General features: G+C 44.0%; 1 protein-coding gene across 2 annotated transcripts in view; it reads right to left on the bottom strand.

Moving 5' to 3' along the window:
• Window positions 1-2,098: 2,098 nt before the first annotated feature.
• LOC133344607 (protein PALS2-like) overlaps window positions 2,099-20,126 on the bottom strand; it is a 220,602-nt gene continuing 202,574 nt past the window's right edge. For both annotated transcript variants that reach the window (XM_061554619.1, XM_061554620.1), the window contains exons 10-12: window positions 18,213-18,415; window positions 11,128-11,256; window positions 2,099-5,404 (exon numbers count right to left, since the gene is read on the bottom strand). In XM_061554619.1, coding sequence (XP_061410603.1) covers window positions 5,228-5,404; window positions 11,128-11,256; window positions 18,213-18,415 — 509 coding nt within the window. In that variant the 3' untranslated portion in view covers window positions 2,099-5,227. The remainder of the gene's footprint in view (window positions 5,405-11,127; window positions 11,257-18,212; window positions 18,416-20,126) is intronic.

Here is a 20,126-nt window from a genome sequence, read left to right as displayed (position 1 = left end):
CGAAAGGTATATGGAATTATACATTAAAAAATAACATTTTCAAAACCAGTTCAATCATATAACATTTGTGATTATGCATCAGTGTGTCCCTGTTCAAGTGAGTGATGGGGCGGCGCTTATCTCTCTTGACGGCTTCGCGCGTCTGTTTTGTACGACGAGGGGCAGTTAGTCAAAGGGAACCGTATTCTTTATACATCCGCGTAGGTGTTTTGCGGTTGTGATGTGTGGCTCTCTGATGTGCTGCAGTGCCTTTGTGCTGTTGACTCCACGTGCTGAGATTTTTTCGGCACTGTGTTTTTTTCCAGGGGTAGTTGTCGAGCAAGCTCCCGGCTTCTGCAGCTCCAAGCACATGGAGCGAAACGTCGGGCATCATGCCAAACAACTCGAGCGTCACAACCCGAAAGCACTATACCACATGTGTTGATTTCTCAAAATTGGTGCAGATTATTAAACATTTCAGAGGAATAATGGGCTTGGGTGCTTTTTTGCTGTTGTGTTGGAAATGGGATGTACTCTTTAATTTAAAGAAACAACACCGTCGTTTTAAACTCGTGCAAGAATAAAAAGTGAAATATGTTTGCGATCTACGAAATTAATTAAATGTATTGCTTAGTTGTTTCAAAAACAAGAGCAAGAATTTGTGAGATTGAATGTGGTAATATCACATTATATTATTGGACAGCCGATGATGACACTCCTAAGTTGCAGGGCTTGGAATCCTACAGTAGAACTTAACACATTAGAAACCCTCACGCACGCACACGCTAATTCTACATACATTACACATTGACATGTAAGTGTACAGCACTTCCAAAACCAATAACATCTGTAAAATAGTATTTACACCTCTTTTTAAATAAGCAAGGGAGAGTCATGTACCTATCACAAGTGGATCTAAATTCGGGAGGGATTCATGGATGTGTGAACAGCATTGGTGAATACTCTTTGGTTCTTTCGGTAAAGTCACGTAGATGAAAATAATCATAATAAAATGAAAATTACTACATTAAATCACGACGTTTCGGAGGCAACACAAAATTACTTTCACTACAGTTATTTTGCTGTGGCTGTTCCACCTGATGACGGAAGCTTGTGTTGCCTCCGAAACGTCGTGATTTAATTTAGTTATTTTCATTCTATTTAATTTTTATTTTTCATCTACGTGACTTTACCGAAAGAACGAAGGAGTATGGATCCTTGCAGTCACAAACACTTCAAATCTAGAAGCATTGGTGAAGTTCATGCACAGTGTGTATTCTGCCGTTTACACATTTAAAAAAAATCTGTTTTGTTAAATATCAACGTAACAATTCATTTCAGATATCCCGATGCTTTGCCTCGGATCAAAATACTGATAATAGCAGAGCACATCGTTGATATGGTATTGTAGCTTCATAAATATATCACTTTGTGTGGGCTTTAAAATTATAAATATACATGTTCATTTAATAATGTATAAAGTGTAGATGCAACGTTTGAAATCATTGCTGTATTAGCAACTATGAATTGTGTATGAAAACAATGAAAGTGAAATTCAAGGCTAAGCCAAGTGGAAAAACTACCAGCTGAAGTAAAAAAAAAATCGATGAACCTCGAATTTGCCAAAACGTTTTTTAGGGCGCAACAATGTGGAATATGTAATTCTATAAAGTAATGCAACACTAAATAGACATTGATCTGTTTTGTTGCTAACAAGTAAAATGAAGTCTTGTTTTCAGTCAAAGTCGTTCAGGCCAATTTTCCAGCAGGAATTGTAAAAGCAGGCAAGGCCTCGATGGGTTTCAATCTGCGGGACTCATCAGCTGTTCGTAACAAAAAAACAGCAGTGTTGTCTTTTGTGTTGCGAATCCTCTGGGAGGGCATTTTCGTAAACATAATTGTCGTTTTCTTGGTTCTATCGGTAAAGTCACGTAGAATGGAAATAATAAAATAATAACAAATTTAACATAATAAAATAATTCTCACGACGTTTCGGCCACAACGCAAGCAGCCGTCCTCAGGTGGAGAACAGGTCTGAGGACGGCTGCTTGCGTTGTGGCTGAAACGTCGTGAGAATTATTTTATTATGTTTTATTATTTATTATTGTATTATTTCCATTCTACGTGACTTTACCGAAAGAACCAAGAAGATGAATCCCTGCAGTCACGAAAGCTTTAAATCGAAAAATAATTGTCGTTATTTTATTTTATGGCGATAACCCCTATGTCATTATTTTGTTATCTGCAAATCATCAAAAGGGTCCAATGTAGGTTTGCTTTTTTTAACGCAGCAAAATGCTGTACATCACTCGTGAAAATAAAGACTACGTATAATCTGATCTCCTTTGCAACAAAGACTTGTTGGCTCATTGCCATCTTGTGTGTTTATACTGTAGTGTATTTACTAAACAATTTTTTTTTTAACCTTCATTAAAAACAAATTTCTTGAGGACTGATTTTTGTGTCTAGTGTGTTGTCCTTTCCCTGCACCTCCGATTAGCATGGTTGGCTAGGTACGGTGTGAAAGAAGTTCAATATACATTAAAATATTACTCATGCCAGGCATGTTTACGATATTCCAAGGTAGTTGAATCGTCCCGAAGCCAAACAAAAATGTATGCGTTAACACGGGGCTTCAAGACACGCAAGTCCGTATGACCTTTAGAGCCTCATTTTCAAAAGTCTTTGCCTTTGAAAGTGACGAAGATGGCACAGGGCAACGTGCTGCCAAATCTCCTTAGCGGAGTATTGATGTATGCACAATGTGCTCCGTGACAAGGAGGTGTGTCAGCCCTACCTCATACAAATTTGTTAATTTCATTGCATCGAACAATGCCAAAAATTTACATTCTCATAAATTACAATTTATATGATGCCGTGCTACTTAATTTATGCAATTGCTCCGATGCGATAAATCGGTTTCCTTGCTCATAGAAGGTCGCTCACTTTGAAATGCAAAATATTCATTGTGGGTAAAATATATATTGAAAAAAATCATATTTGACAGTGTCAAAAATAATCATTCACACGCACCCTGGGAGCCAGATATTTCCTGGGATGGGGCTCCGCTCATATCAAACAGGCGTGTGACAATGATTTCTCGTCCCTTTCAGAATGGCATGCAGATTACCCTGGAGGGAGATTTTTTCTCTCCATTCGACACGTTCGTTGTGCGCGCGGAATTTGCGCATAAAATCCTCGGTAACCCTGCCGAGCGATGAACGATCGTTACCGTGCCGCCGTGGTTGACATTTCGCGCGGCTTTCGCAGATGTTACTGTTCGCTCAGAGCTCTGACATAAAACTCTATAACGGATTTATAAAGTTTATTCTTTTGGATTTGTTTATTTACTATGATGGGACTGGCACTGTCACACCTCCTTACACTGCGCTTATAAAGCAAAGACAAAGATCCCCCGTATAGGCTTAACATACTGTTGGGGCAAGTGCTGTTAGCGAGAATCTATTAAAGACGGCATCACATAAGTGATGGCGTGGCCAGGATGATGCTTAGATGCCCGTGTCTCCCCTACGGCCATGTTTAGACTCCAGTTTTAGGCTGACCTGACTTAAGGGAGGCCGCTGCCAGGATAGATACTTACAATATCGACTCCACATTTTTTTCACTTGTGTGCATGACCAGGAACTAATAATACTGGGTAGCCAGGAGTAGTAACGCAATATATCAAAACAACCATGACTGCTCCAGATATGTGCCAAATTCACTTTGAGGCCACGTAAAATGTCTCAGGCTCTCTGGCAGGAGGCCCCAGGACTAACCCAGTTGTTGCGTTGTACGTGTGTAGAACTTCTTTCGCACCGTACGTAGCCAACCGTGATAATCAGAGGTGCGGTGGAAGGACAACGAACTGACTGATTGACTGAAATAACCGGCAGATGCACTGACTGTGTTTTCCACTGCCTACCTCTTGCTGTGTTGTATACCGTTTTATACATACACACGTGGATATATGCACGCACACACAAAGACAAAGACCACCCATATAGCACTATCAGGTCTTATCAGGCTATTGGGGAAAGTGCTGTTAGCGAGCACCTATCAAGGATGGCACGTCACAGGAGGGGTTACGTGGCCAGCATCGCGCCTGGTCACCTTTGTTTCCCTCGAGACGATGTTTACACATCAGACCAGGTACTTATTTGAGGCTGAATCGACCTCGGGGAGGCCCAGGACTGGTTCAGATAATCGTCCCTGGTGTTGGCCGTGAGAAAGAATCGAACGCGGGCCACACGGTTTGTCGAACAGTGCGCTAACCGCTGCACCACCGCACGCACGAAGACATGTATACATACATTTTCAAATTATATACAGCACACACACATTATTTGTAATTTAGCAACTACTATGATGAATTTATCTGTCGTTGGTCTATAAGATCTGCCTTCAACTAAGTCTAAAAATATGTCGTGCTTTCTTAAAACCTGTTGAGAATATCTGGACCGACTATATCCACTTTTTAAATGTTCCCATAATAGTGTACAGACAGCTTTCCTTCATCCTCATTCTGATGTATATTGTCTGTGGTCAGGAGTTAAGCCCGATTAAAGTTACGTTAATAATTAGTCTTCTCATCACAGGTCTCAATGCAATTAACACTGCCTAAGAAAGCATCTCGAGAGTGTTACTGTTAACATTTTCCTCAAGAAATGTTTAGCATCCCAAAAAGGGGAGGAAAAAAATGCATGAAATACACAATGGCACTTGAAATCCGTGAGCCACGTGGTGATGAGAGGCAGACGGGGCAATACTGCAATGCCTACAACCATGAGGGCTAATTTATGAATGCCAGCTTCTTTTTCAAGTTCCCTTATCGGCCCCCTAGCCTGGACACTTTGCATCCACACAACAGATCTAACGTTCACTGGATTATGCCACGCACACACAACGGCAGATGCACCCATGCAAAGTCCAATATTCTTGGATCACAAACAGAGGGCTAAGTTCCAGTAGTGGCCGCACGCCTTCCTTGATGCCCAGATCGTCCCGGATTATCCCGTCCAAGTCTGCAATCGGCATTAAAAAGAAAATATTCTTTTGCACCCTCTAACCCCATCGCCATCGAGGATCTTTCACATCTGTTCAGCTGAAGACATCTCTCCATCCACCCTCTCGCCATGCCCGACCGCGCACACTTCAGACGTTGGCGTCAGTTCTCCTCCGATTTAAAAAATAAAAAAAGGGAAGGAAATTTTGTTAAAAAATCCTGACTTTGCCACGAGTGCTGCTGTCAGTAGACCCAACTGATGGGCACCCACTGGGGCTCCTTGCCAAGCCCTTCCAGGGCAGCTCTCAGCTTGGCGAATGCCACATCCATGTTGTTGTTGACTATCTTCAAGTCAAAGAAGTGACTGTAGGCTCGCTGGATGCGCACACTCTCGTCCACCGTCTTCTTGAGGTCCGTGTCCTGCACAACTCAGAAAGGGAGAATGAAAATGTCACGTGCGTAAGGCATCTTGTCGCTGGGAATGCAGCGTCGTCCTGGTCAAATCGGCGATTCAATGGCACTCGTGTCATTTTAAGTCCCTGGAAATTCCAATTTCCAACAGCAGCTCGCAATCCCTCTTTAGAATGACCACTGTTGACTTTCCACAAATTGGAAGTGATTTAGTTATTTATTGATGGTGTATGTATGTTGAACATAGCCAACCATGCCACGATTTGCATGGTGAATACTGGACGGTGATAATGCCGTTTTGCAATGAATGGTTATCACACGGGGCTTGCAATCAGGAGATTACAAGTTAGATCTCCCCGCTCAGTAGTGGAAACAATGGGGCCAGTTTTATTAATATCTCCCTCCTATGCCTGCCTCTGTCCACAAAGCAGTATAATGAGCTGAGATGACCTCAAAAGATTTAAATTGTCAAATGTCTGCGTGCGGTAATTCCCAATAGGTGTATAAAAACTGTGACCACCCCTGAGATAGCCTGGTATGAAATGCGGCAGTCTTGCAAGCGAAAGCAGAACACAGAAGATCCAACTTTAATCACTTGACTTACGGTTATCTACGCACGTTACGAAAGAAGTTCAGCATACTACGTACATGTATTGATGCCTAATTTATTAGCGGGGCGCTTGTGAGGATTATTCCACCCACCTACGGAGTGCTAATGCTCTAAAGCATTACATCCCAGCGTGATTTGAACAATCTGAGCCCAATCTCGCATGGAAGTACTGTTGCCAAGTAACAGACTCAGCAACAAAATTGCTCATTAAAAACAATTGGATAAGGGATGCAATAAAAATGTTTTAAACGAAATCTGTGAATGCACACAAGTATCGATGCAATTTGACGAATGTGTGAAGAGGCAAACAGTTTTAAAATGAAAGCTGTTCGTTCTGCACCCTGCGGTAAGCCATTCGCTAATAAACACACACAATTCTAAGCCGCATTTTCTGCGGCACACCAATAACTGTTATTAGTGCATAAACTTTCAAATAAAAACGTACAAAAAAACTTGGAATTGGCAATGACAACCCTAAAATCACCCCGAGCAAGTAATATGACAATATGCAAATCTATTTTATTCATAAAATGAAAATAAGTATGTCGAGGGTGTATTCCTCCTATATTGCATGTGAGCACCACGGTCAACTGATAAATATAATTGTCCTGAATAAAAATCCAAGTTGAGGGGTCAACTTGGCTCCTCATCCCTCCAGGGTTGATAAAATCTGCACCGCTCCGTTAGAAGTAAACCATCGCAAGCAACTGCATTCTCTGCTCATCCTCCGGTGGACTGGACAGCACTAATCGCGCTACTCCCGAAGATATCGTCACGTGGCCCACAAACATAAACCTGGATGTACAATATCCACATTGAGTACTTGCCATGCGCTAGAACAAGGATCGTCAACCAAAGTAACATAAAGAGCCATGACGTCACGAAGCAGTCCTTCGAGAGCTGCAGGTGGCAGACGCCTGCGCTAGAAGAAGAGAAGTTGTCAACCAAGATGGTCCGATGAAGAGACTGACCCCTGCCGTGAAGACGTTCAAGCTCCACCCCATTGGCTCAAAGGAGATGAGTTCCACTCCAATGTTTGTGTGAGCAGGGAGATGCTGCTTCTTGACTTTGAAGGTTTAAGAGCTCGTGTGATTTTTCAAGGTGTGTGTGTGTGTGGATTGGAATACATAAGTAGTGTCGAATAAAAAAAACCCAGCATGCACTACACATCCCATTTCAGGATCCTCCTGAACAAAAAATGAGTTTTCGTGGATATGTAATTAGAAAAAAAGTGATAAGCTCATCACTCTTCACGGTCTGGCAATTGTCCGTGGGTAATAGGGCACGAAAGAAAATGTGAATAGTATTTCACTGGCTATCCTGGAAATAAGCAATGAGAGGAAGCAGGCTGGAGAGTAGAAGATGGGAAGCAGAGACATGGGTGATGTAAAAACCCAACTATTTTTAGTGGCATGCTGCTGAAGAGTGTGATAGATTAGTGCTGTGGCCATAGAAATGTTGTGGGGTCTTGTGGTGTGAACCTGTGAAATTATTTACAAAAAGTTATTGTTTTATAGTAAAAAGTGCAAAGATCTATGGGGGAAAAAACCCCAACAGAAATCAATATATGCGGTCTGGACCTCATAGAGAAGTAATTTAAATTTCTGGAGGCCGTTTTTGTATGCTATGTCCGTTGCTTACTGGATCAGGGCCAGTTTAATTTAAAAAGTGATGAAAAGTTTGAAAATATATCCTCAGGTCATGTTCTTAGTTCTTTCGGTAAAGTCACGTGCAAGTTACATCCAAATGAGCCGCACAATCCTGCCCATAACCTCATGTTGACTTGTAGCCAATATGGGGGAAACATTATTAGGACAAGTTATGACCATGTTTGGGCAAGAACGAGGTCTGTTTCCCAAAAGCCAGTCTTTGAGTCTTCCTACGAGTCCTCGTTTTTGTTTACCACTCTTCTCTATTAAAACATAAATCAAAGGTTTATTAGCAGCACACACTTCTGATGGCTGGTAAAAAAAGGTGTCAGTTTTGTTGCCAGATAAAAGGGTAAAAAAACAATTATCATATTTTGCTACTGGCAAAGGAGGTTCCAATGGTGTAAAAGCTTACCCCGAGCTCTCATACTCTGATGGTGCATTGTCTTTGAGTTGTGCGCCTTTTGGCGTCATCTGGTCCAACACCATGTGAGACTTGGCTCTAAGAAAAGCTGTCTCGGGTGTGGACCAATCAATTTAAAGGACAGTGCATACATTATCAGAGTTGTGTTTTTTGTTTGCATTCCGACCGCAGGTATTGTGGTCAATGCAAACATGACTCCTTGTAAAAAAATGTGTCAGTTTTGTTGCCAGATAAAAGGGTGAAAAAACAATTATCACACGTGGAGAGCCCGAATTATGGCTGTGCGTAGGAGCGGGCTAAAAACGTCAACACAAAAGTAGCGTCGACATTTTGGTTCCGATGCATCGATGATTTGACAACGACGTTGATCCCTCCGACAACGTCGGCAAATCCTCGCCGTCCTTTCGACATTTTTACGGCCTGAACAAAAAACCGCGTATTTGTATTTTATTTTCAAGCTCATTGATGAAACAAAACCCTGAGTCGCTCTCCAAAAGCCATTGGCTGGTGTATCCACTATAGATAAGCTTTGAAGTTAATTTGCTGGAGATGTAGAATTCAAAGTTTTCTGTTTGGTCGAGTGCTGACCAAACTGAATTTTTTTTTTCGACAAAATGATTCACGATTATTTTTAACAACGTATCCTGGAAAGTAACTTAAGTTTGCGAGCGTTCAGTCTGCAACAACAGTTTGTCTGCAACAACAACTATGCAATTAATCTATCATGAGCTTTTTTGCCCGTTCAAGGACGGGTGTGTATTGCAGTAAATCTGAAATATTCAATAGAAGAATTGTTCAGCTCATGATTATTAATGAAGGGGGGGGGGGGTGCCCCATGTGGAGTGACGTCACCCGCTAATGGTTATTGTGGAGGGGTGCGGCATGTGGCGTGACGTCACCCGCTCATGATTATTAATGAGGGGGGTGCCCCATGTGGAGTGACGTCACCCGCTAATGGTTATTGTGGAGGGGTGCGGCATGTGGCGTGACGTCACCTGCTCATGAATATTAACGAGGGGAGGGGTGCGGCATGTGGCGTGACGTCACCCGCTCATGAATATTAATGAGGGGAGGGGTGCGGCATGTGGCGTGACGTCACCTGCTCATGATTATTAATGAGGGGAGGGGTGCGGCATGTGGAGTGACGTCACCCGCTCATGATTATTAATGAGGGGAGGGGTGCGGCATGCGGAGTGACGTCACCCGCTCATGATTATTAATGAGGGGAGGGGTGCGGCATGTGGAGTACACGGCCTTCTTGTGCGTTAGTGTAAATTTCCACGCGGGCATGAATATTAATGAAGGGGGGGGGGGGGCCTCTTTTGCAGTAACGTCACGCACGGATGTAGCACTGTGCTGCGTAGATTTATTTTTTACCGTCACTTTCTGTAAAGAAACGTCATATTTGAAGCGACTTTGTGTAATACATTTTTTAATTCAGCTCGACCTACCTCTGCGTTAGTGTAAAAATCCACCCACTCATGAATATTAATGAGGGAGGGGGGGGGCTCATGTGTAGTGACGTCACGCGCGAGACGGACAGACATTTCTGGGTGATAATTATCGTAGGTAAATATCTTCTTTGATAATAAAAAATTGTTTAGGAGTGGGAGTGCTGACATTTATGGAGCCCACTGCTATGGCAGGGTCCATGCTACTACCGCTTGGGTATGAATAGCCCAGGGCAGAAAACGAGTACATCATTTGAGTGGGCAAAGCTTAGTGGCAACATTTTCGTAATACGGCCAACACAATTGAATTACTGCGATACATTTTTCAACTGGAATCGCATGCAAATACGATGTACGTTTATAGACATTGTAGAACAAGTATAACCCGTAAAAACAAAGTTTTTCACTTATAAATCCTTTATATGCGTGGCGGCTAGAGTCCTCTCGTCCTCTGGCTTGAGATGGCTGCCACCTATGGGTCAGATGATTGCATGACACCATTAAGCAATTGGTAATGAAATATGATATTTTTGTCCTAAAAAGTGTAAAATTTTGGAATTTCAAGAACATTAATTGTCACGCACAACGAGTCTGTGTGGAAAATGTCAGCTCGATTGGATCACGGGAAGTGGGTTAAAAAACGACCGAAAGATTTGCACGGTCGTAAGCAAGCAAGCAAGCGCGCAAGTGAACTTAATATAAAGGATTTTAAAATAATATGCCATTATGTGTTTCGGCTGGCATTGACAATATCAGAGTCCGGTCTGTGCCGCTGGACATTCATCGCGTTCCAGTGCCTCACGGACACGGGCACAGCCACGCTTTGGGGGTGTCGCGCTCGGGAATGCTTCCCGGTGGTTATAATACCAATAATTACACTGGTCAACAAAAACAAAAACATGTTTTTCTGGCCTGGACTTTTGCAACTGTTTTAGACTAATTTCAGGGTGCTGATTCCAAATCTGATCTCAGATTTGCTCTATCACATCTCATTTTTATGCTATCGGCATACCCCATTTTCATTGATTTCACCCGAAATTAACTCTGTCCCTTATGATATCGGTGTGTCCAGCACCTTGACTTGCCCTGGTCAGAATCAGGTGATGGCTTCATATATATATATGCTGCACAACATTGCTAGAGGGAAATAAATAAGCAAATAAACAAACATCAAAATACGATGTGCAAGTCCAATCGAAAGTGAATGAACACATCCGAGTTCTAGCTTTCACCTTGTCGATGCTATCCATACGTTTACTACGGTGCTATTCCTGACTGCTTTAGTGTTAAAATATGGTGCTGTATTTTTAGGATAGTGTGTTTATAATATCATTTTATATAGCTATCCACATTTATTTAATATTTTTCTTCTGCAGTTTTTATTGAAAATGCAATATTTAAGATCTCAAAAACCTGATGCGATAGACAAAAACTGACGCCAGATTTGGAATCAGCACCCCAAAATTACCTTAAAACCGTTGGAATACCTTCTGCCAGAAAAAGTGTGTTGACCAGTGTTATTATTGGTCAGATTCCAGATAGGGCCTGTAAAAAGAGAGAGTGCCCCGGACGGGCCGTGTCCGCGAGGTGCCCCTCACCGTCAGGTGCTTGCTGGTGGCGCCGGCGTCGAGGGCGGCGCGGTGCATCGCGCGCAGCGTCTCCAGCGTGGGCGCCGCCACGAACACCACGAAGGGCATGAACTCCGCCGTCCGCAGGACCTTCAGGGCCTGCGGGGCAGCCGGCAGGGTCTCGTGATCAACGCGGGGGACGGGGGCAGCGGGGCACTCAAATGGACTGATGACTCGTTAATTGCTTTTTTTTACCCTTCTATCTGGCAACAAAACTGACACCTTTTTCACGAGGAGTCATGTTTACACAGACCACAATACCTGCAGTCATAATGCAAACAAAAAACATAACTCTGATAATGTGCACTGTCCTTGAAGTTGATTGGTCCACACCGGTGGTGTAGGTGCTTACCCCGAGCTCTCATACTCTGATGGTGCATTGTCTTTGAGTTGTGCGCCGTTTGGCGTCATCTGGTCCAACCCATGTGAGACTAGGCTCTAAGGAAAGCTGTCTTGGGTGTGGACCAATCAACTTCAAGGACGGTACATACATTATCGGAGTTATGTTTTTTGTTTGCATTATGACTGCAGGTATTGTGGTCTATGTAAACATGACTCCTTGTAAAAAAAAAGGTGCCAGCTTTGTTGCCAGATAGAAGGGTAAAAAAAGACCAATTATCATATTTTTTACTGGCAAATGAGGTTCCAATGGTGATGACTCGTTCTTATATTGCTGCCAGGTGAGGGGGCACCCTGAGCTGTACAGATGTTCTTCACAAGCGGCCTGGCCATCGCAAATGATAGCTCGGCCGAAAGTGGGCTCATCGTCACGTGGACATTTACAGCGGACAAGCAATCGAAACGCGTGAAAAATCCACGCGACCACGGGGAGAACGTGCAAACTCCCAATATCCAGCAGGCGCCGGGGTCTGAATCGAACCCACGACCTCCTGTATACGAGGCGAGGGAAGTTAACATTTCGCCACTGTGGCACTTTGGGGCTGCAGACCAATGCCTGAGATTGTGAGAGATACCCTCCCCACCGCACTTCCGATAAGTACGGTTTGCTACGTACGGTGCGAAAGAAGTTTAACGTACGTACGTGCATCGAGTTTCGTCGCAACAATGCACTGCTGTACTAATGAAAATAAATAGAAGTAGGCAAGGCAGTTTTTTTTAAACCATAAATAACCAGCTCAGGATATGTTTGGGTCTGTGGTATCAATGTTACTCTGGAAGACTCGGTGAAGTCAAACCAAGTCAGGGTCACCTTACTTAAATGCAACTGAGACTGATTCATCTTAAAAACCCAAAAGGCCAATGGTTTAAAAGCAATTCAGTTGGTGCATTCATGTGTTTGATTAAACGTTTAAACTTGAGAACGCCATTATATATATATATTTTTCCATATAGTGACAGACATTCCTTAAGGATACCTTGTTATAAATACATTTTCTTGCAGTGAACAGAAACATTACAGAAAAATGAAATTTTTAACCGAGTAATTGTTTTAAAACGCCTGAAGAAAAAAACATGCACCTACCCATCTGAAACGCTTTCGGCTGCTTATGTAAATGTACGGTAATAAGCGATGCATCACACGGAGTGGCGCATGATAAAGTGGGCGGTTGTTATGTTGAATTTTAATCTGTCTTTGCCTCATACCAGCAAGGAAAGTGATAACGCTGCACCCCGCATGCAATATCAGTTGCACAAACTGGGAAACTTTCACAACAAATATACAAACAAGCAAAGCAAACAACATTTTGTTACTCGGCTGTAAAAGCAAACAGTACGCACAATTTATGAGTTATTAAAATAAAATGACGGGCCAAAACATTGCACATTAGGAACCATGGACGACTGGTAATACAAGTCCATAGAGCATTTGGGTGAATGTGTCTAACATTTGGGTGAATGTGTCTAACATTTGGGTGAATGTGTCTAACATTTGGGTGAATGTGTCTAACATTTGGGTGAATGTGTCTAACATTTGGGTGAATGTGTCTAACAAAGGAAACAATGATAGACACTCTCTATCCTGCTATCTCAATTGCCCACCGCAATATGCATACATTAGCCAAGTTCCTATCTAAGGAGTGCAAATATGTCTTTGTTTACATGCTGGAAATGACTTAAAATACGTAATGCGAACATTTGCTCAAGCGTTTCATCTATGTACGGTTGTTATATGTGTAGTGGGTAATGTAGTGACATAAGAAGGGAGGGGCTGCTGGGGGCTCTGGGATCCCAGGCGAGTCCAGACGCTTAAGCCTCTGGGCGCCAGGCGCTGGGTTCCCAGGGGGTCCAGACGCTTAAGCCTCTGGGCGCCAGGCGTTGAGTCCCCAGGCGCTTAATCCCCTGGGCGCCGCCAACGGGGGGGGGGGCTGTGTGTGCTCTGTGGGATGTCTGGTGGCGCACACGGCCCCACCCCTCGTTGGACCAGGCATAAAAGGAGAGCTCCCTGGACGATCGGGGCCCAGTTGTAACTCAAGACCCAAGACCCACGACCAGCCATCTGAAGACCCTGAGATGCTGCGAGAGCCAGCGCTGGGACTCTGGAACTCCCGACTCTGGAACTCCCGACTCTACGACCTTGTGAGGGCGAGTTCCGGAGCGTAGCCAGAGTAGAGTATCTACGCTGTGTAGCTAGGCTGTGTACCTAGGCTGTAACAGAGTATCAGGACTGTTGGTGAGTTGGAGTACTGTTGGAGTGTTGTATTGTAATAAAGAAGTACATCTACAAGTGTCTCCGGAACCCGTTACATATGTAAAAAAAAATTATACAATGCAAAATAATCTCCCTTTGCAGCCAGACAAGCTATACATGTTGCTGACATGCTGACATGGAGCATTATTTTGGGGCACCCATTGTATTTCCCGCACCTCCGATTAGCACGGTTGGATACGTACGATGTGAAAGAAGTTCAACATACACTTTGTGATTTGGTACTCGGCATATTGCGCTGTCTATGTCCTTGTGCTGTCGTATTGTAATCTTGTAGCCGCCACTAGGTTGCAATCGATATTACAACCTAGAATCCGCCTCCGCTATGTTTATTGAGCCAAAACTAACGACGTGGAGAAATGTTTGTTTGGTGAACAACAAGAAGGGTATTATCGTACTGATCGTAACGTTGCCTTGTGTATTTGACCAGTCTTGATAGGTGCTCGCTAACTGTGTTCGCCCACTACTGTCTCAAAGAGTGATCATGGACAGACTGGCACCAACCATGAGAGTGTGCAATTGTCACTATGGCCTCGGGACAAATAAATGAAGGTGAGTGCCACCACGTTGCCTATGTGAGCAGGACAACGCATCTGTTATAACTGAAGAATCTTAGCCTTGTCGTATTTGTGCGCATATATAAACTATTTAAAACTACCAGGTAAAGCCCATTGAGCCGAATGGCTCTTTTTGAGAAGCGACCTCGCCACAAATGATAGCTCAACGAAGTGGCTTATCGGGTGGAGATGTATTGCAGCCGCCAAATACTCTCAACAAACGATTCTAAATGTGAAGGGAAAAACCAGAGGACCCGGAGAAAAATCCATACCAGCACGGGGAGAACATGCAGACTCCAAATATACAGGCGTCAGGGCCGGGATATAACCAATGACCTCCTGTATACCAAGCGAGGTATTGAACATCTCGCCACAGCGACACGTAGATGTGCTTGCGTGTGTATGGCCGCGTCTCTGTGTGTGCACGTGTCCTGTGTGCAAGTGAAGGCATTTCAATTACAACTCGAAATTGGCAAGGTGTACACAACATTCATCCGGATGTGAAATGGCACACATTTCACATTTGAATTTATTTTTACAATTTATTATTTTTTACATCTTTTGTCAGAGAGTGCAAGCAATTGCGGACGGACAGGAAGAAAGGATTCACGAGATTTGGTGGCGGAGGTATTTTTAGATCAGACTGGCACTCATTTAGCCAAGCATGATTGTGTGCTTCCAAGTCATCTCTCGTTCGTTCAGTATCCCTTAGCCTATTATTTCTTCTTTGCAAAAGTACTGCGGCACATTTCACTTCTGCTAAATGGTGTTGCCGCTCGTGTGCAGGCCTTCACGCGGTTAGCTTGTCCATTCTTCTTTCTAATCCAAATATAATATATGGCAGTGCGTTTCAAGACATTTCCAATATTCTATTCACTGAACAAATTGGAGTTTGTTTTGATTAATTGGCTGGTGTGGTTAGCGAAATAATGTCAGCGCCATGCAGGATATTGGTGTGTCCAGCACCTTGACTTGCCCTGGTCAGAATCAGGTGATGGCTTCACATATATATGCTGCACAACATTGCTAGAGGGAAATAAATAAGCAAATAAACAAACATCAAAATACGATGTGCAAGTCCAATCGAGAGTGAATGAACACATCCGAGTTCTAGCTTTCACCTTGTCGATGCCATCCATGCGTTTACTACGGTGCTATTGCTGGGAATGGCGATATGTTCAGGAAGTAAATGTCATCGTTGAGGTCTGCTCGCCACGAGAGGGCTGCAGGAGAGAGTTGTAGTTTTGCTGTTTTTCCATTGAACGAGTGCAGACGACAGTGGTTTACTATCTGGCCCACAGTTTGGGTCGCATGGCCACAGTCACATCACTGCGTCTTGTCTTTAACTTTCCATTAATGAAGGGGATGTGTGCATCGGTCTGTTGATGTTTCTGATGTGGTCGATGGTTTTCCCACCGGCGCCTTCGAGGAATGTCAAAGCCCAGGACGTGCAAATGTTTGGGTTTCAAATGAGGTGTTTATTTTGGATATCTGCGTAGCTTCACTCCATTCTCCAGCATTATGCCGGATCTGGGTGAGATTCTAGGATGGCTACAGCTTGATCCCACAAGGGGGGTAAAAGGTTGTCATTGGCAGGAAAACGTGTAAACCCCCTTGCAGTTTGCATGCCTCTATGAATAATTTTCTGGCAGAATGTTCACCAGAACAAGGAGCCAGGGGATTTGTGTCAGCTTCAGTGTTCTGGTTATGATGCACATTGCATGATCTAATTGCGTGTTTAGCAGTTCTGTGTACGGGCTCCCAGGCCAGGCTGGGGCGCAGTGCCTCTGCCAATGAGTAGCTCAGTGAGAGGGTGGCAGTTCGCAGCACATCAGCTGACTCGCCCCAGGTCGTTCCTGCAAGTGTCTACTGCAGGGCGATTCTTGATTTTGTCTAATCACAGATCTGTTTTATGTGGGGTTTCAATGTCAGGCTTCTATCCATGATAACCCCGATATATCTTGGAGTGTGCTCAAAGCACATTGGCCTACCGCAGAAGGACAACATCAAGGGTGTACATCTGCTGTGTGATTCTTCAGGTGCAAAGCGCTCGTGGTGGGTTTGGAAGGATTTGGCCGAACTCTCCAGAGATGGAAATATGTCTCGGATAAAATTAGATCGGATGTTAGAGTACCGGCAATGTTCTGGGGCTTCGTGCCCTTTGCAGCAAGGGCTATGCTATCTGCATATATGAACTCGCGAGATAATGAACATAGCAGGTCACTCATATATATAATGTGTTTGTAACGATGCTAGTACCGAGCCTTGAGGGAGGCCATTGTTCATAATTCTATTGTGACTGTGTTTACCAATTAGATGTTAGCGTACACTGAAAGTGCATTTGCTGAGCATCACATCGATTAGATGTCCAGTAGAATGGCATCTGATTATTACAGCCAACTTAAGCAGCAGGCCATGATGCCAAACAGTGTCATAGGAAGCAGAGAGGTAAATCATTACTGTTCCGGTTTTCTGTTGAGTGATGGAAACCAGTTTCTACCTACGTATGTATGTTGAACCCTGCTAATTGGAGGTGCTCTGTTGATTTTCAGGCACCGAGACTCAACAGGAGTTGCTAGGCTTTACGGCCGGAATGAAGTCCAAGTCTGCAGTTATGTCTTCCCAGCGTGTTTCTTCGTGCAGAGTTAAGGGATACCAGCAGTGCAGTGCCCTTATCTTTGTCACCAGTTCTGATTAACTTTTTTCAGCAAGTTATTTTGTTTCATGACATAGCTTTTCTAATACCCCCTCGGGATGTTTTTTTTTGCAGCATATGTCAGAATTTTTATGCATTCATAAAAGTGTTGTGGCTTTGGTTCCAAGATCTTCAATTGGGTTTTTCGTTTGTTGATCGTAGCCGGGCCAGTCGGCCTTCCAAAAGTTCCAACGCAGCCCAGGGTTTTGAGGTTATGACCGGTATGAGTAATCCAGTGTGCGTGACTGCCACCAGTCTGTGTTGTCTCTTTGTAAAATTGTTTATAATTGTTATTGTCCTTTTGAGATGAAGCATGAGTTTGGATTATAGCCTTATAATTTTTATCGGGCTGAGTAAAATGTGCCTGGCTGTTTTAGGGTCGTATATAAGGAATGCGTCTCGTGCCAAAGGCCATTCCATGAGTTTCTCTCCAGCTTCATCATTTTTTGAGTATCTCCATTGTGTGCGGCGGCTGTTTAAGTCTCCCAAATTTATAGCCGGGTGAGTGGCTGCTGGCAAAGGTGGTGACAGCCATTCCTTATTCGGGGCCTGTATACATTCATGACCAGCAACATGGCCGACAGTGACGGTTGTTGTTGATGCCTTGTCGCACGTGGTGGTGGACTTGAAAGCATAGTCATTTAAGCCTTGCCTAATGAAGGTGGCGAGGCTATTGTTAGGATGGTAGATGGCACAGCAACAAGGGTACAAACATTGAATTCGTAGCTTGTCGTCTTCGTGCCGTCCTTGGCATGAGCCTCCTCTAAGGCAATGCCGTCCAAGTTGTTTTCCGTTAGGTCTCCAGCCAGGAGGTCATACTTAGTTCTTCAGAGTCCTATATTTAGGAGTCAAAGTTACTGCTCGACACGCATCTGAGCCAGGAAGAGCCACACTTAAGTTTGTTGTTAAGTTTGTTGTCCTTCCCCCGCACCTACGATTAGCACGGTCGGCTACGCACGGTGCGAAAGAAGGTCAAGGTACGTACGTACCCACCACCGACACCAACCCACCGGCCTGCCACTCATCCACCGACCAGTCCCGCACTCAACGTACGTCCACGAAGAAGTTCAACATACATACTGTACTACAGCACATTGCCAACCAACTGCGCCGGGATGACTGTGAGCCGGCTCACCTGGGGGTTGACGTCGAGGATGCACATCTTGCCGGTGCGCACGACGCCGTGGATCGACTCGATCTTGGTGCCGTACAGGTTCCCCTCGTACTCGCCGCTCTCGAGGTAGCGGCCGGCGCGGATGTCCGCCTCCATATCGGCGCGCGACACGAAGTAATAGCCCTGGCCCTCCTTCTCGTCGTCCCTCGGAGGCCGAGACGTGACTGTGGAGCAGAGCGTGGGAAGACAGAGTGACCAACAGATAAACGCAACGTGAGCAGTCACGGTTGCGAGATGTTAACTACCTCGGCTGGCGTGCAGGAGACCGTGGGTTTGATCCTGACCCTGAGGACACCTGTATATTTGGAGTTTGCATGTCTCTCTCCTCGTGGTTGCGTGGATTTTTACTCGGATCCTCCTGTTTTTCCCTCCACATTTAAAAGCCTGATTTTGGAGTATTTGGCTGCTGCAAATTTACATGTGATGAGCCACTTCGTTTAGCTATCATTTCTGGTCAGGTCGCTTCTCAACAAGAGTGATATAGCTCAGTGGGCCTTACCTGGTAAAGTAAAAAAATGTTATAGCTTAGTTTAGTCAGTGGGAAACTCTCTCAATTGGATACTAAAAGGGGATTAACTCATTTCGATTTAAAGCTTTCGTGACTGCAGGGATTCATCTTCTTGGTTCTTTCGGTAAAGTCACGTAGAAGGGAAATAATAAAATAATAAAAATAAACATAATAAAATAATTCTCACGACGTTTCGGTCACAACGCAAGCAGCCATCACCTGAGGACGGCTGCTTGAGTTGTGGCCGAAACGTCGTGAGAATTATTTTATTATGTTTTAACATTAGTGGAAATGTTCGGTGTACAATTGGCTCTATCACCACTCGTATCTTAACATTTGTGCCGATCATCTACCCATCAAAAGGCTGGAAAGTGTTATTTTTACGCAACAATAGAATCGAGCTCATATTTTGCAGATACGTTGTAATATCATCATCACCATCATCCCTGATTATTAATCTAACCCTACAATGGATAATAACCATTATTGTCGGGATGGATATTCTGTCTGAACAGTCTATTTCATCAAGGTATGTAATCTGCAGAAGCATATTTCTCACACCGCGCGTGGTGTAAATTAAAAAAGGTGCCACTCGCTGTGCCATCAGAGCCATCGTTAATGATGCTTAAATCATTTACAAGCACACGGATGCAGGAGAGCGCGCGCATTTGCTTAGAATACACACCCTCTATATTTGCCTTTGAAGAAAAGCGAGTGCGTGACCATATTATTTATTTCTGATGCTGCATTTTAATGGTAAATTTTAAGGAAGCCTATCAAAAACTGCATATTACATGGGACAGAGGAAGGTGATTTTGAAAGAAAATGTACATTACAAAAATACATATCAAAGGCTGCTCTATGTAACTTGTGGGTGTTGATGCTCGGCTATAACAAAACACACAAAAAAGAAACGCACCCTCTTCACGATGCAAGGAACTGTAGAACACGTGTGCAGCCACCCACAAGCTGGCGTGACTTGCACCGATAGGTGTGGACACACTCATCGCAAACGCTGGCGCTTTGAGTGGTATCAGGGAGAAATCGGAGACCCAAATCTCTCCCGTGACAGCGATGGTCGCCATGCGACCGGTTTTATAGAGCAGAAAGTGCGCACGCAATTGGAATGGCTTTTAAGCTGGTTAAGGTGATATAACAACTCAGTGTTACAAAACACGGCCCAGTGGCACGGCGATCATTATCGCTAATTCAGGTGCACGGTTATGTCCACATTACAGTATTCATTGTCTTGCCATCACGATACCCGGTTTAGTTGTTGTTGGTGGTTTAATCTAAAAAAAACAGAGACGTTGCACACCACACACAATACTGAAACGCACAGCATGCAACTAACACATACATACAAG

This window comes from Lethenteron reissneri, chromosome 20 (assembly GCF_015708825.2).
Source record: "Lethenteron reissneri isolate LAM-NWPU_2019-01 chromosome 20, ASM1570882v1, whole genome shotgun sequence".
In the NCBI taxonomy this organism is placed as follows: Eukaryota; Metazoa; Chordata; class Hyperoartia; order Petromyzontiformes; family Petromyzontidae; genus Lethenteron; species Lethenteron reissneri.
Note: the sequence above shows the minus strand (reverse complement) of the source record. Positions and strands in the feature narration are given on the sequence as shown.